Below are 25,638 nucleotides of genomic sequence, written 5' to 3' on the forward strand. Positions count from 1 at the left end.
GGAACTATTAACTAACTATTCTCATTCCATGTCCACTTAAGTCTTCCTATTCCGGTAGCCCACTTCTCATCCGAGTGCCCCAGTTTCTCCACACCTGATGTGGACATTGTTAATCCAGGTGACGTCCAAGCTGGCATGGGTTCAGTTCTTCTTTTTTTTCTTTTTTTTTTCCCTGTCCCGTTTGGTTCTTTTGCCATCAGAAAGGCGAAGAAAGATGCCCAATGGATTTACTTTACCGAATGGACCATCCCGGCCTTGCTGTATTGGTCTATTTGATTCACCTTTGCTTTTATTGTTTATTTTATTTTCACTTGCTACACACGGGACAGACATGACTGGGGAAAAGAAAAGGGAGAAAGAAAGAGGGAAAGAAAAACAGTGGGGAAGCGGAACGGTGATAAAGGGCAAAAAACAAAAACCAACAAAACAAACAGAGAAAAAATACATCTATCAATCACCTGGATCACCTGTTGAGAAAGAAAAAAAGAGAAAACAAGCAAAAAAAAGATATAGCAATATAACAAACAACATCATCGCGATGATCTATGTGAATATAACAGTAAATACTAAATATTAAACATTATTGTGCAGCACGTAAGATCGACAGCACACAGTGAGCTTTGAGGTAGGAGCCAAAAAGGGTGTAGTTTGTGTGTGTGAGCACCTGTGTGTACACCTGTGAGCATGGACGCGTTTGTTTTTAAAAGGTTCCTTCATGTAATGATCTGCTAGAGGGTGTGGGGGGGGGCCACAGCCCCATCCTCCAGGGCATGAAGCAGGTATGGAGGAGATCAAGACTGGAGCCATCCAGAGGCCCTCAGAACACAAGAGACCAAGGAAGACCAACAGAGGGGCAGCTGCGCCACTGTCCCAGAAAGAGCTGAGGAGAGTCCCAGATGAGGTTGCAGAAGCCAGGGGGGGTTGCAGTGACGTGCCCGTGAGCTCCGCCAGCAGCCAGCTGTGCCAGAGTGACCGAGCCCCAGGCCGAGAGGTCGAGGGCACCCCACCCCCGAAGGAGCCCAAGCGAGCCCCAGGTTCCAGGCCCCGACAAGCAGCCACCAGGAGTGAGCCGGTGCGTACCTGGACGCCCATCCCCGCATGGCTTCAGTTCTATATCTCTCACTCATAGGTAGGTTTTAGGCAGGGGCCTAGCCTGGAGACCTCTACTTACAAACCTTTACTGGTTACATGCTCTGGTCAGAATTTGAACCCACAGCCTATTATTAGGTTTGACAGCATTTTAGTAGGTAAAGGTGATGCTTTGACATAAATTGAGCTGCGGTTCGGGGAAGGCCTCGAAGGGGACTGGCGACGGCTCCTGGCAGATCCCTGTGTACTGAATAGAAGTGAAGAAGTTAAAGAATTGAGATCAAGGAGGGTGGGGCACGTAAACGAGAATGAACAGCTTGCAGAACTGGGGGGACCTATATAGATGACAACCGGAAGGAGTGCGTTTAGAGGTGTGGTCCTGCTCCTGAAATTCTGATACATAATCTCCAATACAATCTACTTCAGATAACTGTTGTTGTGAATTGGCACTGTATTAAAAAATGAATTGAAAATTCTGTAAAATATTGTAAATTACATTTAGGAGGTTATTCCTCACTATGTCTTGTATTATATGCTTTATTTGCTTAGTGAGTTCTTAATGTTCCCACACGCTGGGGCATATGATGCAGTGGTTAGCTGTCACCTCACAGCAACAGCTAAAAGGTTCAAGTCCACAAAAAAGGTTTTTGGTTAGAACATGAGCGAGGAACTTTTATGTCCAAACACAAGTGTTCAGCCAGTTGGTGATTCTAAAGTGGTTCAAGTTTATAGGGAAATAATGTGGCTATAAAATGTTTCAGTGGTAGTATTGTCACAGTGGCTCAGTTTATAAAGCTGAATCAGTTCCATATTGAGGACATTTACAACCATTACAGCCAAACAGACAGAAAAATAAAATCAGTGCAGCTCCCCAGTGACATTTTTAATCCAGTTGAAACACAGCTTGATACACTTAAACTAACTTAACAAATCCTGACATGTTCTATAAACAAACAGGTTTACCCAGCCAAGGAAAACAAACAAGCTCTGAGTTCCATGTATTATAGATCCTGTTTGACTTCTGCTATAATGTAAAAACAAAAAACTTCTCTTTCAACACGACTGTCAGGAGATTAAGATTTCGCTGCAGGGCGCTGCAAAATCTTAACATCTTTGTTTATAACAAAATAAAACTGCAAATGTATTTTCTTACTTTAACTGAAACCTTTCATTGAACTACCAAATAAACACATTGGTGCTCTCCATGTGGCCGGACACGTGGCAGCACTGCTGCTGACATTTTGTTCGTAACAACACATGTTTGTACTCTCTGCTCCCGTTGCCTTCATATTATTATTATTATTATTTATTTATTTTTTTGCTTTTTAAAGAAGTTATTTTAACATTACACTCAACAACACAGTAGGGTGATGTGGGCCGCGGGTTTGAGACTCCAAGCTTAGAGGCTTTAGAACAGCTTTGGTCCCCAAAACCTTCATTTTACTTCATCTATTTTATTATATATGAATCTTTTTTATTTAATTGTATGTTAAATATGTTAAATATTCACTTTACTGTATAACTGCTTTAGATCCAGATCATTTATTTTTGTAATTATTATTAATTTCTTTTAACTTTGTCATTCGTCATTCCACTTCAAGCTTTTTGTTAGAGTTTTTTTTTTGCCAGTGTAACATGCAGATTCTGAATTTAGGTATAATGTCTCATCTGTTCTCTGTAAATGAAGTAAAACAGTATTTTGTATAAAGATGAGACAACCAACATATATTAACACAGCTGATTCTGTATGAAGAGCGTATAAGAACTACAAAATGAGCAGTTAACAACAGAAACTAAACAAATAACAAATGAACAGCCACGTAAAACAGATGAAACCATCAAGACAACAGAACATTTCAGAGCTCCTGTTTCACCAACAGCAACAGTGTTTCTACAGTGAAACCAGAAGTTTCTCCACTTCCTCTCTCATCATCTGCAGCTCCACGGGGATTATCTTGCATTGGCTCGATGCTTCTTTAACACAGCGGAGAAACTCTGACTCGTCCGCCTCCGTCTGACTGTCGTTCATCGTTTTCTCCATTGCGTTCACTGCAGCCAGAGTCTTTGCAGTCTGATTAGCGACGCCTTTCACAGCATCACAGGAGCCCATTTGGTCACAAATCTCTTGCACCGTTTTTAGCTCTGCCACCAGCGGTTTGATGCTTTTAATGAAATCTGCTCCAGTTTTCTGCATGGTGACTACTTCTTTTGTTAGCTTTCCGTTTCCTTTTCGAACTTTTGTTTTAGAAGGAAAATCAATGACTTTTCTGACAAGATAAACTGCAGCTTTTGTAGCATGCAAAGCACCAAAACCCCCACCAACAGCACCACCTGCTGCACCAACTGACCCGCCAAATGTGCTACCAGTTGCACCACCAGTGACGAAGCCAACAGTAAACCATAATGAATCACTCACGATCCCATGAGCGTCTATACCCGCTGCTAGAGCTGCAACACCAACTGATCCACCAATAAACCCCGAAAATGCTCCTCCCACCACTCCCCCAAAGACGCCGCCTACAAAGCCCACAGTTGCACTTGCTGCATTAACGTTGCCACAAAACTTGGCATAAGTTGCTGCACTAACTGCTCCCAAAGCAGCCCATACACCACCAGTAACACCCCCAAAAACTGTACCAATAGCCCCTCCAAACACACCTAACAGAGCCTGGGCCATCTTGTCATCAAAATCCTCATGCTTTTTATCAACTAGAGCCGCTGCATGCATGAAATGCTCAGAAGCTTGCTGAAGATCATCTTTGCGTTGGCCATAGAGCCTCAAAAAAGTCTCCAGACTTGTTCTGAGATTTTTACTGATGTCAGCCGAAGTGTTGAATTTGAATGCGCTCCACATTTTTACGTTTCTGCTGCCGTCCCCCAAAAAACACCTGAAGAAATCTTGGTGATCAGAGTCGAGAGTTCAGTTGTTGAAGATGCGTGAATCGAGGCTTGTCTTTGAAAAGGCCGAGGTTAATATTTTTTTTCTTCCTGCAAGTCAGAAACAAAAAGATCTGAAACTTATGAGATAAACTACCATCAACTAAAAAGTTCTGTGCAGAAAAAATGCTTCAACTTGATCTTTTAGGGAATCTAAACTTTTTGGCCTAGACTGGGGAACTCGTCATAGGGGATTTTGAATTCTGATGCCACTGTTAGCTGTTTGCCACAGCTGAGCCAATTTCTAAAAATTGTTAGCAAAAGTAGATTTAAATTAAAAGAAGAAAACTGTACACGTCATTGTTCAGCACTGTCTAGAACCAAATCTATAAGCAATTTTTAAACATAAACACCCAGCAGATGTGGATGAAACGCTGATGTCATAACACTGGTAATTGATAGTAGAAATAAAACTAAAGACAAACTTTTTCTTGGTAGAAAGTCCATGTTTAGGCAGGTGTGAAGAAATGCTGTAAACAAAGAGCTTTCAGAAATATAAATGATTGTTTATTGGCCCCAAATGTATTCTGCAGCAGGACAACGACCCCAAACACAGCCAAAGCCATTAAGAACTATCGTCAGTGTAAAGAAGAACAAGGAGTACTGGAAGTGATGGTTTGGCCCCCACAGACAACATCTTAACATCTTAACATCATCGAGTTTATTTTACATTTCTCTTTTATCCATTCACTGCATTTTGTTGATCGATGAAAATAAATGATTAACACTTCCATTTTTGAAAGCACCCTTTGTTTACAGCATGTTTTCCTCACCTGCCTAAAACTATTGCACAGTCCTGTATATATGGACTGCTTTGTATGCTGTGCCTTCTAATAGGGCCTAGCATAAGGGAAGCAAGAATATTATAAATACAACTGGTCCCGACACAGAACCCTGTGGAACCCCATAACTAACACTAGTGTGTGAATAGAACAAACTGGAATCTAACTTTTTATATATTTATTTTAATATAAAAATTAATATATCTAATATACATTAACAATAATATTGAAGACATGATTATTCATCTATGAATAGTAGAGATGATGTTCAGAGTAAAATACTTGAATAGCGTATTTTTAATGAATGAGACTTGATCTGTGCTCCATAGATCTCTCTTGTTGACTTTTTGAAAGTGAAGTTTGCCAGTTTAACTCTGTTATTTCAGCTCTGCACAGGTAGATGGACTGGTTTATCAATGGCTTCACTTTGATACTGAAAAAATCTTAAACGGCTGAAAAATTCAAGAATGCATGCATTAAAGCACTTTCAGCAGTATGTGCAACTACACATGCTCGCTGCACGATGAGCGGCTTTTTTGTTTAAGTTTCCTCTTTTGGCCAACATGTTGTTAACGTCTGTTCACAAACTTCCTTTCCAGATCATTGTTATAATGTTTTTTCTTCTTTTTAATTTTTAATCAATCTAAAAAGGTATGACACTGTACCACAGACAGGAGTGCAGAGGCTGTCCCTCGGATCCACAGTTCCTAAACATTACACTAATCTCACAAAGCAACCAATAACTGTGGACTATATGGTTTAAAACGTGTTTCCTTTGACCGACGCTCTCCAAAGCGCAGGCACTTTTACTCATGTGAGGGCTTTTTTGTGTTAGTGTATGCGAGAAATTAAGTTACGCAAGTGGCAATAAATCTTCAGAATATTTTTTTTTCTCAGCTTGGCTTTTGACATATATAATTGCACACAAAGCTGCTGTTGGATCACTGAACAAGTTAACTTGATAGTTTTGTGTTAAATTGAGTCGACGAGCTGAAGTGACACATTTGTGTGGAAAAGAAGTGTACAAAGCATGAACGTGTTATGAATGAGGGATTAAATTTGACGTGCCGCTGACAAGGAAGCCGCAGTTTCAAGTCAGTGCTTCTGTAAGTTCATCTGTACTCACTGTCTGTCGGCTGCCCCACTTATTTCAATGAAGCTCTGACTGCTGTCGGCTCAGCGATGCCTAGAAATGCGTCGTTCACATGGAATCAGATAAAGTAACGTATGCAGAGTGTGAGGTTTGTTCAGATGAGGAAGCAGGAAATGGAAGAGTTACTAAAACAGTCCCAGATGCCTCTAGGGGAAAAATGGGGCGTGTTTCAGCATGCAAAGTAAAAAGGGGAGAACAGTTGATTGTAAGTGACATTTAAGCATTAAAAAAATAAAAGTGTAAAAGAATATAATGTTAATAAAGATGTTTATAAAGGTGTGTTTTTCAGGAACTGAGTGTCTAAAATCAGTCCAGTGGAGCCGACGGGGTCCGCTGACAGCAGAGGCAGAGGATGAAGGTCAAGCTGAAGTCTGCTTTGCATAATAATTCACTTTCTGCTCTTTGTGGAGCTGATTGAGTCGCGGATCATCTTAAGCCTCCAGCTCATGTCCCTGAAGGTAAACAAAGAGCTCTTTAACACTGATTAGTGTCCACTGACACTCTGATCCCAGCTTCAGTTCATTAAAGAGGCAAAACTAGTGCGCAGACACATTTTATAAATGAATACAGGTCTTTGGCTGATTCACTGATCTCTGATCTTCTGCAGAAATGCAAACGCACAAGACCCAGAATTTAAGGATCAGCTGAGTAAAAGCGTCGACATACAAAAGGATCAATAAATGCATTCAATGTAAATGTTACCAGATGCTACCAAGGTTAGACTTGATGAGCAGGTGAATGCTTGAGCTTCAAATGTGTTTACAATGATTTTCAAAGATAAGAGTCAGAAATAGTTGTTTTATTTATTGGTTTTTATCTCAGTTCATGTGCATTTTTTCACCTCAGGTTTTTGAACTTTTCCAAAATTTTCCAAAATTATTTTGAAAAGCGTGTTAGATGGAGGAGTTACAGAGAGATGGCCACAGGCAGGAATGATTTCCTGTGTCGTTCATTATGTTCTATCATATATGTATATTGTTACATTGTAGGATGTTTGTATTAAAAAGGTTCATTTTTTGTCTACTCTATCCCTCACAGTCGCCGCTGCCACTGAAGCCCCGCCCACCTGCAAAACAATATTTATTTTGGAGGATCAGCAAATCAGAAGGAAGTCGGCTTAAAGGGAGAAGAGATAACCAAGTAATGTTTTTTTTCCCCTTTTGACGACTGGGCTGCAGCAAATAGAGACGACTTAAATGATCTTATTTCAGTGGAGTTTTAATTTCTGATTTGAAATAAATGCTGTAAAATTAAGTTATGATTCTTCACACTTTTAATTTTTTAAAATGTTTAAACATGGCTCCAAATTTATTATGTGCCATTGTTCTCTTTTTACTACAGCTACAGCTCTATAGAGGCTGAATGATGGCAGTCCCTGTTTGTGGCCTTATCACCATATTGAACTGGAACAGTAACAGTCCCGCCCTTTAGCTTTCTGATTACTCAGATATTACTGTGTGAGAATCATCTAAAAACGAAGCACCAAAGGCATCACCGAGGTGAAAACAGTTGCTGGTTCATTGAAACACTGCGTACAGGTAAACATCGCAAACTCAGTGTGACTTTTGGAGGTCTAAGTCATCATTGTTGATTATTCTAACCTGACGATATCAGGATATATCATTTATTTATTTTTTTATTGTTCTCTGAAGTATCTCAGTCAGTGTACAATAGAAATAAGAATTCTAGTATGCATTGAAAACCGTTTACACTTCAAAAACCAAAGACTTCAGACTTGACTTGTACAATAAAGACTCAGAGTCGAGGTTTAGGACTCGAGTCTTGCATCCAGTTGTAACAAACAATAAAGTTCAAATTTATCGACTTCAACTGAGCAAGTTTTCACTTTACTTGTTTTTATTCATGTTTATTGAAGCAGTCCTCTTAAGTGAGTGTGCTGTAATTGTGGAGCATCAATAGAGCACAAACCATATAACATAACACAAGTTGTTTTGGGTGTTTTTAGTGACTATTTGGTGTTTATTGGACGTTAGAACATCAATTTCAGCCGTTAGAGACTTGCAAATAATGACTTGTGAACAGCACTAAAACATCAGATTTTATTCCTAATTTGCAAGAACGTTTTGCTTTGTATCTTAGTTAATAAGCTGCCACACTGACTTTGTCATGGCTCGAGTTCAACTTCTGAGGTTTTCTTCTTCATCAGCAATGAAACAAACATTAATCCTAATAAAACCAAATATGTCGTTTGGGGGATTTTTTGGTTTTATTTTCACAGTCGTTATTAGCAGTTAGACCTCAGAGGGTTAATATACACTTTAATGTCAACCTAGAACTCTGTCATGAAAAAACAAACAAAGCTGTTGGAAAATGTAAAAATTGCGGCAGGGATTGATCAGGAATGTAAACGGACATTTTTTGCTCACTTCCTGCTCCACAACTTACTAATTGGAATTTACATGGAGGAATGTAATGTAGTCATTGCCGTCCTTTCTCTGCTGTGGCACGCAGGAGAAAGGACCCAAGTGTAGAATTCAAACATGGGGATGAACTGAAGGAGGCTGCTTTACTGCAACTTACACAAAAAACATTTAAAAAACCAAACAAAAACCTAGAAACTGGGACCTAAAAACAAAACACTGGGAAATTAGGGATGGCGATCTCAGGGAGCCCAACAGGAGAAACCCACACAGCATAAGGAGACGATGCAGCACTGACAGAGAGAAACACAGGGCTAAAATACACTGAGGCATAACGAGGGAATGGACACAGGAGGAGAGCACAGCTGGGACTGATCACACTTGACAAGACTAAAGGGTGTAGTTTGTCACACACACAAACTACACCCTTTTTGGCTCCTACCTCAATGCACACTGTGCTGTCGATCTTACGTGCTGCACAATAATGTTTAATATTTAGTAGTTACTGTCATATTCCCATATATCATTGTGATGTGGTTTATTGTATTACTCTCGTTTTCTTCTGCTTGTTTTCTTTTTTCTTTCTCAACAGGTGATCCAGGTGATCGATATATGTATTTATTTTTTTATTTATTTATTTTTTTTCTTCTGCTTATTCTGTTGGTTTTTGTTTTTTGCCCTTCTCCCCCGTCCCTCTTCTCAACTGTCTTTCTTTCCCTCTTTCTTTCTCCCTTTTCTTTCCCCCAGTCAAATCTGTCCCGTATTCAGCAAGTGAAAATAAAATAAAGAATAAAAGGTGAATCAAATGGACCATTACGGCAAAGCTGGGATGGTCAATTTGGTAAAGAAAAACCGTTGGGCATCTTTCTTCGCCTTTAGACAATAATTCTGATGGCAAAAGAGCCAAACGGGACAGGCAAAAAAAAAAAAAAAAAAAAAAAAAAAAAAAAAAAAAAAAAAAAAAAGACAAGACTAAAGGGAGGCTAGAGACACAGACATGAGACAAGGGACCGTCAAAGTAAAATAGCATGAACACAAGGGGTGCACAGAGAACACCTAAACACTGGAAAGGAAAAAAAAAAAACCCCAAAAACTAGAAAACACTAAAAATTGATAAACACAAAACATAAACATGGAGTCACCAGACATGACAGAAAGAGTTTGATGTGGATGGACCTCAGTCACGCGTTGGTCCTGTAGAAATGTTTAGCTTATTTTAGAGTTTAGAAATGTGTTAACATAGAATGTAGAATTATTGTAGAGACACTGACACTGCCCTCAATGTAATAAAGGCCTGACTGTGTCATGAACTTAGGAGTAGATTGTAGGAGACCCCTCCCCCAGTTGAACTGTGAAAGGTCTCAACATTTGTAACTGGATAACTGTGGTCTGGAAGGGAGATAGGTTTTATGACCTCTAGGGAGTCATCTATACCCACAGTGTATTAACTGTCACGCACACTCACTCACGAGCACTCACATAGACACAGACACAGAGTTTGCAGCACACCGTAGGGGGGTTTTATGATGGGGACGCCTCTATAAAGCTGGCAGTAACTAACAAAGGGGTGAAGATTTTGCAGAGGGACACCGGCCTGGCAAGTCTTCCCTTCTAGAAGATGCATGCTTAAATGAGGATAAATGAAGATGATGAGTAAAGATGAGTAAAGATGTTAAAGTTTTGTGAAAATGACTACTGAGTCCGGTGCCGTCTCTGGATGCTCGAGGAATAAAAAGAACCGGGGTAAAACTGATTTCGCAACAGTCCCTCAATTGGCACTCTATAGAGTGTGTTCATTTACTCATTTTGTTATTGCATCACATCCAACATCTGATCTGCATGAAAAAAAAACATCTTATCATGCCAATGGAAAGAAATTCACAAGTTTTTTTTTGTTTTTTTTCATCGGACACGTGTGACCACCTATCAACAGACATTTTATCGAGCTCTCAGGGACTGACAGGCTGACCCTTGGACAGTCACTTCTTGGTGTGGGTCATGTGTCTGTACTTGTGTTTCAGACTCTGTCATTTAATTATTCGATTATTCTTGTTCATAGTTTTGGTTTTCTTTAGCTCTTGGTGATTGTAGTCCTTTCCCCTCTTAGTAGTTATCTTGGCGTGTCTACGTCTCCCTGTGTAACTGCTTTCATGTTTTTTAGTTTCTTAGTGTTTTAGTTCTCATTTTCCAGTGTTTTGTTTCTAGTTGTCATTTTCTGTGTCTAGTTTGTATTTTTGTGAGTTTATGTTTATGAATTCTTCCCAGTTACTGCGTTAAGCTTGTGTGTCCTCAGTCTAAGTTTCGGTCTGTGTGTTTCTAGTTTTGTTTCCTTGTATTCATGTTCGAGTTTTCCCCAGCGAATAAAGCTGCCGCTTTGAGTTTAACTTTTGCTCTATGAGAGTCCTGCATTGCTTTTCTCTTGTTACTGTCAGTTTAAGAGGTAAGCTGTTGTATTTTGGTTTCAGTTCACTTCAAATTAATTCAGTTTAATTCTAATTTGCTTTAAATGGAGTTGAATTTTTCTATGTTGTGATTTGGTTTTTGAGTGTGTGGACAAGCTTGTGAAAGGGCATTATTATGCCCATTAGTCCACCTTACCACTGCACCTGACTGTTGTGCAGCCCGTGGAACAAACGATCATGAATTCACTCTGACTTTTTCTGTTTTGCTTCCACCACAATAAAATCACACTTCATGCAGAGCTTGCTCTCTCTCTGTACTTCAACAACAGTTTCCCGTCTAAAAGTCTGTTTTCTACATTATTCGCTTGCTTGTTACGCACAAGTCTACCGTTGTTTGCAGCGCTGTCGGCCGCTGTTTTTTCCTTTTACTTACTTCTGAAAAGAAAGCCTCATTTCTGCTGTTCAATAGGTTACTGAACAAATTTAAACTTTTTAAAATTATGCAAAATTGCAAAAGGCTGTGTCTCTAATAAAACCTCTGTAACTTTTCTCTGCTTCACTTCAGCAGCATCAGGTAATGTTCATGTGTTGATTTTCTTTCATTTTTGATCTACTGCAGAATATTTTGAGTCCATCTGCTATAAAATCTCAGGCCAGGAAAGTCGCCTTCATGTTTTTCTGTTTTATCCTGTTACTTTGACACAAAGGCATCTGCTGTGATGCTCACACCTTTGATAAAGTCTCGCAAGTGTCAGCTTTCTTTTTATAAAAATAAAAATATGGAAATGTACTGATATGTGATCAGAATTACAATATTTCTGACTGTCTGAGGCAAAATTGACCCGATTCAAATCGAATTGAATCAGATCGAATCGATTCGAGACCTCGTGAATCGAAATCGAATCGATTCTAGAAATCAGTGACGATAGCCAGCCCTAGTAATCAGGGGGAGTGGAAACACAGGAGGGAGCAGCAGACACAAATGAGCCTAACGACGTCACAGCCGAAGGGAACCTAAAAACAATGATAACGACACAACAGACTTTTACAGAACATACAATAATCAAAGAATAAAACTAATGTAGCCGAGTGGTAAATTAATAATAATAATTTTCATTTCAGTTAACCAAATATCCATTTAAGGTTCAAAAAGAGGTCTTAAATGTTGTTTTTTGTTTCCATGTATGGTAAGACAAGAATGTTATTGGGTAATTTAATGTTATTGCTTGTGCTATTTCTTTGGTTATCTGCATGTTGTGTGCACTTGAAGCTGTTAATTTTATAGGTTTGTGTAGTTGCATATTGTGGTCACGGGGGGGGGGGCAATGCTTAAGGGTTAACTGCAGTTTTCCAAAAAAAACTTAACAAGAAATGGAGTTAAATTGTTGGTAAGGAATTGTTAAATATGCACATAACTCATTGAAACATATTGGCAAAACGTCAGTATTTTAACAAGATGATGTATTTCTTAAATTATGATGCAAAGCACCTGTATGTGCAGCGTGGTGCGGCCATTTTCTCCATGCAAGAGATGGTCTGTGTGCTCCAGTATTGCAAGTGAGCTGAGATTTCTGTGGAATGTCAGTGTTTATAAAAATGTAACACTTCCACATTTTTTTTAAAGGAGCCTTGTGTGATTGAGCTCTTTGTATTTTGTTCTGCACAGACAGAGGCCACTGCCGTATTTTTGTGTTTTGTATTTCATTTCATTTCTTTTATTCCTCGTGTTGTATTGGCGCATCTTTGTTTAATCGGTTATTCTGTTACTTTGCCACGTTACCTCTTGTGCTGTCGATGTTCAGTACCAGTCCATATGGCCGCTGTTTGACAAAAGTAAAGGTCAAAGGACATTTTTTTGGTTTATCCAGTCGTCATTGACAATAAAACTGCACATTAAGAACCCCAGTAATTGTGTCCTGTGTGGCTAACCATTTCCCAGGCTACACTAAAATACACAAAACACTGAGTTGCAGATCCAGTACTGTAACAATAAAATAAACCTTTTTTTTTATTTCTTATAAATCTTCTTGGGTTTAATCAGTTAAGTAGAACATGAGCTGAGAAAACTCTGTTTTCTGTTGTTTCCGTTGTAGCGGGTCACTTGAGTATAGAAGAGGTTACAGTGGGTGAAACTTTAAGTCCATCACAGTACAGCAAACTAACCTGTTCATCCTGCATTAACCTGCAGTATTTTCCTGAGTATTTTCATTGAACCTTTATAAAACACAGTTGGTTTTGCAGCAGGTTTCACAATATGAGAAAACATACGGTCACATTTACAGACCCAGTATCTGATCTAAAACCGTGAGGGCTTACATAAGCTTTATATTTCCAGTTTATCAATCCCCACTGAGCAGTCCTTATCTTTAAATCGAAGCGCTCTTCTTCCTGGTCCGTCGTGCCTTTCTTATCTTTCTCCATCTCTGAGTGAAGTTCACTGTTTCTTTTGTCTTCCTGTAAAATACAGCAGCTGCACCTTTACAACACACTGTGTGACAGACTGCACACAAACAGGTTGTGTGTTTGCTGATGTTTCTCAAGCTGATAAAAAGGTTGCATTTCAAATAGCCTGACATTTAAAAAATATCACTCCCTTCATGCCAAAGTACCGCAACTTATGGACCCCTGCAGTCCTTAAATATTGATAAATAAGCCCCCCCCCCCGGCCCACTTTAACCCCTGACTGTGGTACAGCCGTCCCTCGTTTATCGCGGGAGTTACGCTCCCGCTCGGTAAAATCCGCGAAGTAGCCAACTTCATTTTTTTACTATTATTATTATTATTATTAACCCTTTTAAGGCTGTAAAACCCCTCACTGCACACTTTATACACTTTTCTCAGACAGGCAGGAACATTTTCACACTTTTCTCTCTTGTTTACACACCCTCAGTCAAACCTTCGTAGAAAAATAAGTCCGGTATTATAGAATGAAACCAAAGATCAAACCCTGTTTTCAGGTCCCGAACATGGGAAGAAGAATTCAACATTAATGAATCGATGGTACTGAAGGGGAGGAAGCACGAAGAATGAGTTGAGTAAAGTTTGACTTATCTGACTGTTTTGTTTTGCTTAATGAGCCGTATAGTCTGGAAAATACGGTAACTTCTACCTTCCTTTAGCATGTCCAGAAGTCCAATTTCTTGTGCGATGGTTAGCATCATCCTCTGCCTCCTGGGTGCTACTGCAGCTGCCTACAGTGCAAAACGTTTCCTCGACATTGTTGTGTTTGTTGGGGGGAAAACAAACATACAGCACAGCACTTCAGAGTCACACTGCTAGCAATCAAAGATTTACTGAACACATTCTGTACTGGACAGGAGACACAGCACAAGATTGATTGACAATGGTCTACAGCCAATCAGGACGGAGAACACGATGTGCTGTAAAAACAAAAAGCATGCAAGACTGCACCGAAAAAAAATCAGCCAATGGCGTTAAAGCGAAGGACCACTGTGTACAGTTTTGCCTCTTTTATCTCTTTTTACCTGGTGATTAATACACTTTGCCTTTCCCTTTGATGTTTTACTGTTCGAAGGTTCGTAGTGACTTGAATAACTAACTAATAACGAGCCTCAAATACCTTAAACAAAAAGTAACAAGCCTGTTCTGAAAATGTGAGGAGTAGAAAGGAGATATTTGATTTAAAATGTAGGGAGTAAATCAAAAAGTTGTCAGAAAAAAACAACTCAAGTACCGATACCTGAAAATTCTACTTAAGTACAGTAACAAAGTAACTGTGCTTGGTTTTTGGTCATATTTAGTTCTCATGTTCTGTGATCTTTCTGTTTTCACAGTCGTGTCTCCATGTCGGGCTTGTCCTGGTCTTCTCTGATTTCCCATTTAGTTGTGTCAAGTTCAGTTACTTTATGTTTCTAGTTTCCTCCCTGTTTAGGTTTTACGTTTATGTTTGTGGTTTGTGAAGTAGAGGAGATGGATTTATCTAGGATGATCAGTCGCTGCTCACCACAGACCCCATATCCAATCAGCCAGTCGATCCCACTGTTGACACCGAGCTTGAGGTGCACACCACCAGGTATTCATGAATATTTTTATTTTATCCCTTTACAAACAATTCAAACAACAGAGACGAGTTACTTATCTGATTAACCAAACAAATTCAGAGCAGTGTGTGAAATCTTCTGCTGTAGATCAACATGTGGTAAATCTTTGGAGCTCTATTAACAAACTATGTAGCTTTTCATTAAGTAAGGTCAGCTTGACAGAGAGACATTTCCATTACATTTGGTGCTTTCTTCACAAAATGAACTGCACTCGCACAGAAATAGTGAAAGTAATGTTTGAGGTTGGGGAGTGTTCAGAGGAGGAGGGCCTGTTGCTGTGAAACTGTGCCACATGATTACAACGAGACAAATAAGGAAACATCAGACACGCCTCTTTGTAAAAAGAAGCAAAGGCGTAATGAGCAAAAGTTAACCAGAAATCATTTTACATTTAAAAAGTGTAAAAATCTCATTATAGATTTAATTTATAGCTTTATTTGTATAAAGCTATAAATTAAATCTTTATAGCAGTGACCTCCTGACCCAGTATGAACCTTCCAGATCCCTCAGGTCATCTGGATCCGTTTTTTTATCAGTTCCCAGAGTCAGAACCAGACACGGAGAAGCTGCATTCAGCTTTTATGCTCCTTATATCTGGAACAAACTCCCAGAAAGCCTCAGATCAGCTGAAACACTCAGTTTATTTAAATCCAGGTTGAAGACTCACCTGTTCTCAGCTGCATTTGAATAAAAACACCAAATCCACACTTTTAAGCTTAAATTTCAAAACTTATATTTTAACTACTGATTTTATCTACTGTTTTTTTAAATCAATTTTAAATCATGCTTTTTATTGTTTTTGTTTTTTAATGTCTCTGTAAAGCACTTTGAATCACCTTGTTGTTGAATTGTGCTATATAAATAAACTTGCCTTCATCTTTGGACAGTATCTGAGAGGGCAGGGATTCCCCCTCTCTGTGGGGGTAACAAGCATCATAAAGAGCACAAAGTAGAAAGAACAACAGCCGTTAAACAACATTACACAGAAATCTGACAGCAGTTGTTAAAGCATCCCCAAATCCCACTGACATGTTTAACAAGAAAAGGGTTGAGTTTCATTATTGTAGCATTTTGTAAAAATTAATGAATCAAAAAGAGAATTTAGGAACTAAATATAAACACTAAATGTTCAGAGCTGCTGTTTCACCGACAGCCTCAGAGTTTCTCCACTCCCTCGCTCATCCTCTGCAGCTCTTCTGGGATTGGTGCTTCTTTAAAACAGAAGAGGAACTCTGACTGTTTGCCGTCCACCGACCGTTTGTCACGCACTTCTCCATCCCTGTCACAGCAGTCAGAATCTTTGCACTCTAATCAGCGACGTCTTTCACAGCATCGCTGGAGAACATGTTGTTGAAAGTCTTTTCGATTGTTTTCAACTCTTTTACCAGTGTTTGGAAGCTTTTGTCTAAATCTCCCCTAGCGTTCCTCATCATTTCTTCTTTTGGATTTTTCTTATAATTATATTTGATTAAACTTCTGCTTAAACGAACTGTGGCTCTCGTTGCATACAAAGCCCCAAATCCTCCACCTATAGCACCACCTGCTGCACCTACTTGCCGACCAAAACAGCGGCCGATTCCGTGACCGATTGCCCAGCCAACGGTGAAACATAACACTTCGCCAAAAAAGCCATAATCTTCTCTATCTTTTACTAAAGCTGCCGCATTCACCGACCCACTAACTGCACCGGAAAACGCTCCTCCAACTACTCCCCCAAATACGCTGCTCACAAAGCCAACAGTTGCACTCACTGTATCAACATCTCCACAAAGTTTGGAGCAAATCATTGCGCAAACCGCTCCCAAAGTGGCACAAGTTGCACCAATGATGCCTCCAAAGGTTCCACTAAAAGTGCCTCCAAACCAAACAAACGGCGCTTGGACCACCTCGTTCCGAGAACCCTCCAGATTTGCATCATCTCCAGCAGCTGCCTGTACAAAGCACTTAGAATCTCGCCCAAGGCCATCTTCGAGTTGGTCGTACAGCCTCCTAAATCTCTCCAAACGTGCTTTGGCATTTTCATCCAGGTCAGTTGAAGCCGTGAATCCAAATGTGGCCCAAAACATTTCCATTTTTATGTTTGCGCTGCACAAAAATCCACCTCAAGCTAAAAAAAAGTCAACTGCTGTTTAGAAGAAGATAAATAAATCAAGTTCTAGTCCTTGAAGTGGCTGATGTTAGTATTTTCCTCCCTGCAAAGAAAAATAACAGGACGTGAAACCTGTCCAGATGATTCACATCTTTTTAAACTCTTTTTAATGAACCCCAAACACCTTTTTTTATATTGCACTGCCTTAAAATCCAGTATTTTGTGCTGTGGAAACACTTACAACATTGTAAAAGTTAGCCAATAGCCCACCTGTTAGCTGGAGATGTCGTCATGAGAAAATGATCATGTCGTGCCTTTTTCCACTAGCACCTCTTGGCTCGACTTTACTCTGCTTGGTTTTGGTTGTTTTCCAATACAACCGAGTCACACCTCAGTCTGGGTGGGGTTGTTATAGCGTGGCAGCCTGAAAGAGCTGTGATGTCATTTGCCTGCCGCACAAACACAACACAAAAATGAAGGACATGGAGGTGATGGTATACCTGCTCCTCAGTGTTGGACCACCGTGTTGGTTTGTGCGTGCCCACTTCTCTCGTTTCAAAAATAGGGTTTGATTCTTCGCGAACGGGTTGCTTTCATGACTTAGCCAGTGACGTCACTCCCTGGCCAATCGGTGACTTTCCATCTATTCAATTTTATTTATATAGCGCCAAATCACAACAAAAGTCGCCTCAAGGCGCTTCATAGATACAGAGAAAAACCCAACAATCACACGACCCTCTATGAGCAGCACTTTGGCGACAGTGGGAAGGAAAAACTCCCTTTTAACAGGAAGAAACCTCCGGCAGAACCAGGCTCAGGGAGGGGCGGGGCCATCTGCTGCGACCGGTTGGGGTGAGAGAAGGAAGACAGGATAAAGGACATCTGCTGACTTCACATTTTTGACCCAACTCATCTCACTTGGAACCCTGGGAAAGTAGGTACAAAAAAGTACCTGGTAAACTCTAAAAACCTATTAGAGTTTGGTCGAGCTCTTGGAAAAGGGGCAATCGTCAGGGGAGTTTGGATGACTCAGCCACGACTGTCTCAAACAATCTCATTCATTGTTTTATGAAATCTACAGTCTAATAAATGAGGGGGGAAGAGGGAAGATTTGAATACTTTCTGAAGTGACTAGATTTTATTCAACCACATAAATTTAATCAGTCAGATGACGGGTGATCGAACAAAAACAACTTTCCCGAAAAAAACAGGTCCTTCAGCCTTGTCACATTTCAAATCAGTTATCTTTGCATCTTCTGTTTTTCCCAAATGCTTGACAACCTTTTAAGTTGCTATTGAAATGTTTGACATTAAATTCATGTGGTAACATAACACTGCACATAACAATACGTTCCCACAGCACTTTCTGTGCATATGCATGTCTTCTAGTGTATTGTATCGTACGTAGTAAACATTTGTACATGGTATAAATTAACCTCTATCCCAAACCCTGACCCCCGTGTCGTTACCCAGCCTTAGGAGAACCATTTAAAACAAAACGACATATTCTCACAGGTTATATTTAGGGTCATGATGACTTAGATTAATTTCGAGGCTCATCCATACTCACTGTTATCTGTCTTTCGATGCCTCAACGATGCTTTTGGTTCTTTCTTCTTGAAACAGACGGCACTTTTACAGAAGTGGGTAAAAGAGAATATTAGGCTGGGGTTAGTTCAGAGCAGGAATCAGGAAGTCAAGGATCGGAGTAAGAGGGAAGGGCTGCTGGTATGAAACTATGTTCCTGTTCTATATGAATAAATTGCAGATGATAGGGAACGCCTGACAAGAGCTTGACTTTGAAGTGTAGCCTGTTCGGTATGCTGAAGGAAACAGTGCCAAGTTAAGATAAAGGCGGACTCTAAGTCACAGCATGCAAAAAACTAAAACTAAAAATGTGACTGTGTCATTGATGCAAGGTGTGAAAGTTCAGTGTGGCCTCTGAGAAAAAAACTTTATATAATTTGCATATAAACTCATCTTGTTATTTCTGATCTTTGGCCATCTTTTTCAGTTTTTTCTTCTCTAACAGAAACTTCACAGTAAAAGCCTGAATGCGTATGAAAGGATCCAGATGTATAAACGATATGAAACGTTGGCTTTTCAAATCCAGATGAGAAAACTACCAAGTTAAAGCAGTCTATGATTTAGCCAACACTTTATACAGCTGTGTTTCCTTTTTTATTTTCACTGTGACCCTGAAAAAGGACTCTTTGTGTTCACCATTAGTAGTTGCAGGAAATAAATGACGGTAAATAAATAATAATAAAAATAGAAGCTGAGTCCAGAAGTGAGGTAGAGACAGAACTAGATAAACAAGTCCAACATGGAGGCCCCACCTTTCAACTTACGGGATCTGTTGCTAACATGTTGGTGCAGATGCCGCAGCGCACCTTCAGGGGTCTGATGGAGTCCATGACTCGACAGGGCCAGGCTGTTCTGGCAGCAAACAGGACCTGGACAACACTGTAACTGCGCAAATTGTTGACAAGTTTTGCATTTTTGATTCGATTTTATTTCTGTTTCATTTTGAATGTTTGTTTGTTTTCAGTTGATTAGGTGTGACTGTAATTTCAGTCTTTATAAGTGGTGTAATATGTAGGGCAAAGGCAACGTTGATAGTAGATAATAAAGTAGAAAAAAGAACTTTTTTCGTCATGGGGAAGTCTGCAGACTTGACAGTTGTCCAGATAGGGATGGGTATTGATAAGATTTTCACGATTCCGATTCCATTTTCGATTCTGTTTAACGATTCGATTCTTAATCGATTCTTTTTAAAAAGGAGAACACTAAGGTCGATTAGCTTAGAACTTTGTTTTATATCTTCTCTTTGAACAAGATAGAAATTTAGGAGTAACATGGCCTTACAAACCCAACAGTGAGATCTTAAGAGATCCACAGCCTACGGCTCTTCAATGGGGCGTCACAGGGTCCCAAGGGAAAAAATATTGTAAATGTAAAATAATAAAATAAATATTCTTCTGTAGCAATTACACAAGAATATCCAGTAATGTCCCTGCCTACAATTAAACACATTCACTTACTGAAAATCTGAGGCATCTGCTGTGACAAATGGGTGCAAACCTTTGACCACAAACTGAGTCACTGCTCGGTGACATTCGTCTATCCTGGCCTGAAAGGAGACGCTACCGGTAGACTGCAGCGACAACTGCCAGCATCTGAGCCAGACTCTGTCTCATCATGGTCACCTAAACGCACAGTAATGGCAGGTTTTGTAATAAGGCAGATCGCGCTAACATAATATGCACTGTTAGTTGATTATTTACCTGCCGCATTAACGGGAGAGGACGTGCAAACGTTACCGCTGCTGCTGGGTTGAGATTCACGAGTCCGGAGCGGAATTAAAAACACGACATTCATTTAAGGTCATCGTGTGTTTTGTGAGCAAATGCTTTTGCATATTCATAGTGTTTCCTCCCTTAAATGAAATATCTACTTTGCAAGTATTGCAAGTTGCCCTGTTGTCATCTGTTCTCGTAAAGTATAATCAAACTTTTGAGCGTTTGAGCCGCTTAGGCGCCGTGTTTCCTGCCAGGTAAATGACGCTCCGCAACGTGGTGACGTCATTCGGGGCGACTGGAATCGATAAGGGAATCGTTTGCAAAAATGGCAAACAATTCCAAGGAATTGAAACAGTGGGAACCGGTTCTCAACAAGAACCGGTTTTCGGTACCCATCCCTATGTCCAGATGACGTGAATAAGCCACAGAAGGGCAAAGCTGAAAAGGCTTGCTGTATTTGTCTCGGCCCCTGGGTCTTGAATTTCTCCGTGGATTTGTGATACCGTTTGTTTTGAAGACATTTGTGTCTAAGTTTCTCTCGTTTTGTTGCATCAGTGTTAATGTTCCTGTTTCCCTTGATTTATTATATCTTCCAGGGGTGTCTGTATTTTGCCTTGTAGTCCTCTTAAGTTATGTTCGAGTTGGGTTGTGTGTCTGTAGTGCCTTGTTTGCTCCAAGCTAAATATGGTTTGGTAGTTCCCTTTTGTGATCCTATTCTGTTCGTTTAGTCTCGTCTCCGTGTCTGTTATGTCTCTGTCAATCTCAGATGTTTGAGTCTGTGTCTTGGTCTCGGTTATTTCCAGTTTTATTTTGATGGTCTCTTGTGATTTCTATCTAGTTTGACTTCCCTGTCTTGTTATCTCTGATTTGTTCCAGCTATGCTGCCTGCTGTTTCCACTCCCCTCTTTACCCGGTGTGTATTTATTCTCCAAATCTCCTCTTGTCCTTTGTCACATCCTTGCTCAATGCCGTGTGCTCCTTTGTTCTGTCGCGTTCCCTAGACTCCTAGTTTTATATTCCTGGCTCCAGCCCTGCCCTATTTTTGTATTTTGGAAAGTCTTCAGCATCAGAACTGCCTTTTTTCACATTCTGTCTCCTGAGTCGTGCATTTTGAGTCCATGTCTTGCCTGCCACACAGTGCTTTAAGACAGTACTGAAGCTTATTAATGGAAAGTTGGGGATTACCAAAGGGAAAAGTGGAAGGACTCTAAGGAAAAGTTGAGTCAAGATCTCAGCAGAGCTTCACAAGCAGCAGACTGAGGCTTGTGTTAGAGCATCAGGAGCCACCACACTGTCCCCTTACTGATATCAAACCACCTCTGAATAATAGCATAAGTGGGGAAAACAGTCTTCTTCAGATCAAGGTAAAGTTTTCATTTTATTTAGTTCTAAAGTTTGGAGGAAGACTGAATCCTGTGAGACTTTGGGATATCTGCCATCTGCTGGTGTGGGTTGGTCCACTGTGTTTTATCAAGTCCAAAGTCAACACTGTGTCTAGGAAGATATTTTAGAGCACTTTGTGCTTCCGTTTGCTGATACTTGTCTGGCAGGACTTAGCGCCTCCACATATTGTCGAATAACTAGAAAATGGTTTGCTGACTGTTGTCAGACTGGACCTGGAAGATTAGAAACAGCCAACCCTAAAATACAGACATGCTCTTCATAGGGGTGGGGGGGAAAATCGATACTGTGTAGTATCGTGATATTTTGTTTGCTAATAATGTATCGATTTGTACGATATTTTGTTACAAAAAAAGGTTTTGTGGACTGGAACATGCTCTGACTTCTGATCAGAATCCTGACATTCCTTCACTGTCCAAATGTGTTTAACTTTTTTTTATGGCAGCAATAAACATGAGTTTTAATTTAATTTTAATTTATTTTAATTTAAGACACATTTAATTAAGTTTAAAACTTTTTTATTTAATGTAAAATTATATTTTGTTTTAATTTACTTTCAAATTCTTCAGTTGCTGAAGGGGCTGCATAGTTTTCATAAACTGCATAGTTCAGAATAGCTATAATTGTACCAGATGGTTGATTCAGTTAAGTTGGACTAGACTGTAATACAAACCGTTCAGTTTGTCAACAATCAAACTGAAATGAGAGAAAGACTGAGTGTGAGACTTTGATATTAGATAAAATGAATATTGATAAAGTTTACCTTTATGTACAGAATCTGAATATCGCAAAATATTTTTAAAAAATTGCAATAATATCGTATCGTGGGATGTATGGTGATTCCCACCTCTAGCTCTTCATAAGTTGGACATTTCTGCATTACATATCCTTTTTTGATAGATTCTAATAACTTGATGCCTGGATTTCAGATTTTCATGACCTATAAACCACCATCATTCAAAGTAAAGCAAAAAAAAGGGGCTTGAGTAAATGTGAAATCTGCCTTTTTTAATTGAATTGTGAAATAAATAAACTTTTTATGGTTTTTCTAATTCTTTTGTACTGTGTACGAACTAGTAAAGCACCTTCAGATGACTCTAGCTACATAAATACCAGCATGTTTAGAGGCTTACACCTTCTCTTTGTTAATCTTCTTCCTTACGCTCGGCTTCCCTCCATAATTCATTAAACTTTCATCTAATCTAAATGAAAGTTCATCCGACCTCATCGCACCGCAGCTCAGGTTTAACCGAGCGCATATTTGGTTAGTGTTCAAACTAATCCGAGACCTTTATTTGTCCAGAGGGAAGGCTCCAGAATCAACAAGATTAAAGCGGTTCCTCTCCTCGTTACACGGTGATACATTTATCATTCATTAAGGATGAGCTGCCCGAGTCAAATAAATGAGGCGCCGACACTCGTCGTTTATAAGAGGGTCACCTTTATTGTCACAAAAACACAACAGGATGTACAAAAGCAGCAACCTTTTTTCATTCGGTTGGTTTTTCTCACACGAAGCAGCAACTTTTAGCTTCCACACACAAAGTTGCGCAGTGTTTTTTGCACTGTTTAGTTGGTCTTTAGTTATACTGACTTTGTAGTAGTTTATCATTCTTCTTCACGATTCACAAACAACACTTACCCCACACAGCAAGCACCACTCATCATTTAGTTGATATACAATATCGTTCATTTCTCTGAAGGTATAATAGTCGTGTTTTTTCTTTTCTTTTTTTTTCTCTGGGGGCTTTACTTTGCCATTTGGAACATAATACAAAAATCTATGTAACTGTACAATTGTTGTTTTACTCTATCATACACTCACAAGTATACACAGAATTTTTGACAAGAAAATGAGACCTCTGTTGACCCAGCGTGCAGATTTCCAGGAATGTATACAGTATGCATGCCATTTTGGAGAGTTTTTTCCTCTTTTTTTTTTAATTCCTTCTATAAAAGTTTCACATAAAATCCATTTTGTTATATATTATCTGGGTTTATATACATGATTTGAACACCCACAAATGGTTTGAACAATCACACATTCATCAAGAAACCATCGATAAACAGTTTGAATTGTATCGTCGGTGTAGTGTACGCACACTATTGGTTATAGTAGAGGAAAACAGCTACAAAATGAGGCCATCCTATCAGAGAGGTGATTGTTTCATGTGCTTTCTATACATGTTCCTGCCCGCCGCGAGCATCTGGCGCCTCTCCTGGTCTCTACGATACAATGTGTTAATGGTTTGTTTCATGGTTAGCAGAAAAAATAAAGAAATCTTTAACGCAGAAAAATAAAAATTTACAGAATAAATGTGTTAAACGTGCGTATGAATCCTCTTCAAGTATAAAAATACAAAAAAAGCTTGATTATATAAAACATAGATGAGACTTTTTTTCTTTTTTACATGTTCTCTCCCAAATTTAAACTAAATGATTGTTACTATACATACAATATATCTGAAGTGGTTTAGGTTATACTTTAACTGCGTGCTAGCTTTTAATGCTATTTCTGACACTACTAATACATTCCATAAATGTATTAACTATATACTAAAACGTCTGCTTGTAATTTACTGTGTGCCGGTGGTATAAATACACACTCAGTGTCAGATTTCCCTCCAGCAGGATGTCACACACCGCGTCGAGCGCCGGGTGCGCGCAGGATTATTTATCTTGTCACTTCAGATTCGGTTCACATGAAACCTTTCGTCTCAGCTCGCTGCATTTCTGCGCTTTAATCCCAACTCGACTTGTCACATTCATTAAAACTTTTATAACACACTGATTTGGGAACGGGTTAAACTCTGACAACATACGTGTTGCAGACAAAAGGTAAAGGTAACACGATTCGCTGTGTCCCAGTTTCACACTTTCACACACCTGCGAAGACGAGAGTTTATTTTGGTAATGATCGTCATTTTCATCATTTTATTTTTCGACTGGGTTTGCAAATGTTTCGCATTGTTTATTTTACAAATGGGAGTGAATGAGTGGGAGTGGCTAAAGTCAGTGGGCGTGACTTACAAAATGGGGCGTGGCTAGAGAGGATAAAACTGTCAGTGTGCATGACTAGTTAAATAGTAAAAGTTTAAAAAAGTAGTAAAAGTTTGTTTGTTGTGCATCACTTTGTAGCTAACTGTTGGTCACTGTAACGTCGGGTTGTGTTTAGTGCTCTCAAACTGCTCCTTTGAGAGGAGGCGGCAAAACACTTAGCAGGATAGTCGAAAGAATACACACTCAGGCTGGCTTTGGGAATTCCACAGTGTAGTCTTTAATACACGTTCTCTTCGTCAACCATATAAGCCCGGTTGAACGGCTGCAGCTTAACAAACAGCGCACAGTGTTCGTACAACCCATACGTTGCAAAAAAAAAGGTGTGTGGAGAGGTAAAATATAAAACCCGTCCCTCCTCATGCACTAGCGTGCAAGCACATGTCCACACAATCACAGAGAGAGCAGTGGCGCATACTGATGACAACATTAACCCTCGACTTGGGTTGTCTTAAAGAGACACCACACCATTGTGACTGTTACATCACTCATCGTGGACGTTCCAAGCTCCGGCTAGGCGCCCAAATCTAACGCCCCCTTACTTAAAGCTCTGACATTTTTATGGTTCTGTTGCTGTGTTACTGCTTATTGTATAAATTTCAGCATAGTCACAAATTTTAGGTTTTAGTTGTCTTTTTTTTTTGCCCTGTCTTTTTAAGCTTTGTTTGTATATTCTTGTTCAAAAATCCCCCAAAACAGCGTTTTTTTACTGAGCGTAAAAGTTATTTTTTAAGTTCGCTGAGCCGGTGCGAAGCTGGGACACAGGTATTGTGTTTAGCTGTTAGTTATGGTAAAAGATGGATTTGCGACATACATGTTAGAGGTGAAATCCTCACACTGCTTCACGATGCAGGTCTGGAGCCGATGGAAAAACCTCCAAATGTGCAGAATAAATTTCACCCTTTTAATTTGGCTCCTTAATGTGAAAACGACCTCTACAGCAGCCGAGAGAGTCGGACAAATTACACTAATGACAACATGTCA

At 39.6% G+C, this 25,638-nt stretch overlaps 1 protein-coding gene and 1 pseudogene across 3 annotated transcripts; both read right to left on the reverse strand.

Annotated features, from left to right (window-relative positions):
- Positions 1–282: 282 nt before the first annotated feature.
- On the reverse strand, positions 283–11,821 carry LOC146512227 (uncharacterized). Of its 2 annotated transcripts, XM_085169924.1 has the most exons (3): positions 9,316–11,821; positions 5,935–8,732; positions 283–4,077 (listed from the first exon to the last, which is right to left on the reverse strand). In XM_085169924.1, exon 3 carries the CDS (start codon positions 3,941–3,943, stop codon positions 2,981–2,983), a length of 963 nt encoding a protein of 320 aa, XP_085026050.1. In that variant the 5' UTR covers positions 3,944–4,077; positions 5,935–8,732; positions 9,316–11,821; the 3' UTR covers positions 283–2,980. The 2 variants fall into 2 exon arrangements, with proteins under 2 accessions (XP_085026050.1, XP_085026049.1); XM_085169923.1 differs by having other exon boundaries at positions 283–8,732.
- A 1,806-nt stretch (positions 11,822–13,627) lies between these two features.
- LOC146512228 (uncharacterized) lies at positions 13,628–25,626 on the reverse strand (annotated as a pseudogene). The gene is made up of 2 exons (XR_014875666.1): positions 20,589–25,626; positions 13,628–19,568 (listed from the first exon to the last, which is right to left on the reverse strand). The product of XR_014875666.1 is annotated as an uncharacterized LOC146512228 (transcript).
- Positions 25,627–25,638: the final 12 nt, after the last annotated feature.

This window comes from Neolamprologus multifasciatus, chromosome 8, assembly GCF_963576455.1.
Source record: "Neolamprologus multifasciatus chromosome 8, fNeoMul1.2, whole genome shotgun sequence".
Lineage (NCBI taxonomy): Eukaryota > Metazoa > Chordata > Actinopteri > Cichliformes > Cichlidae > Neolamprologus > Neolamprologus multifasciatus.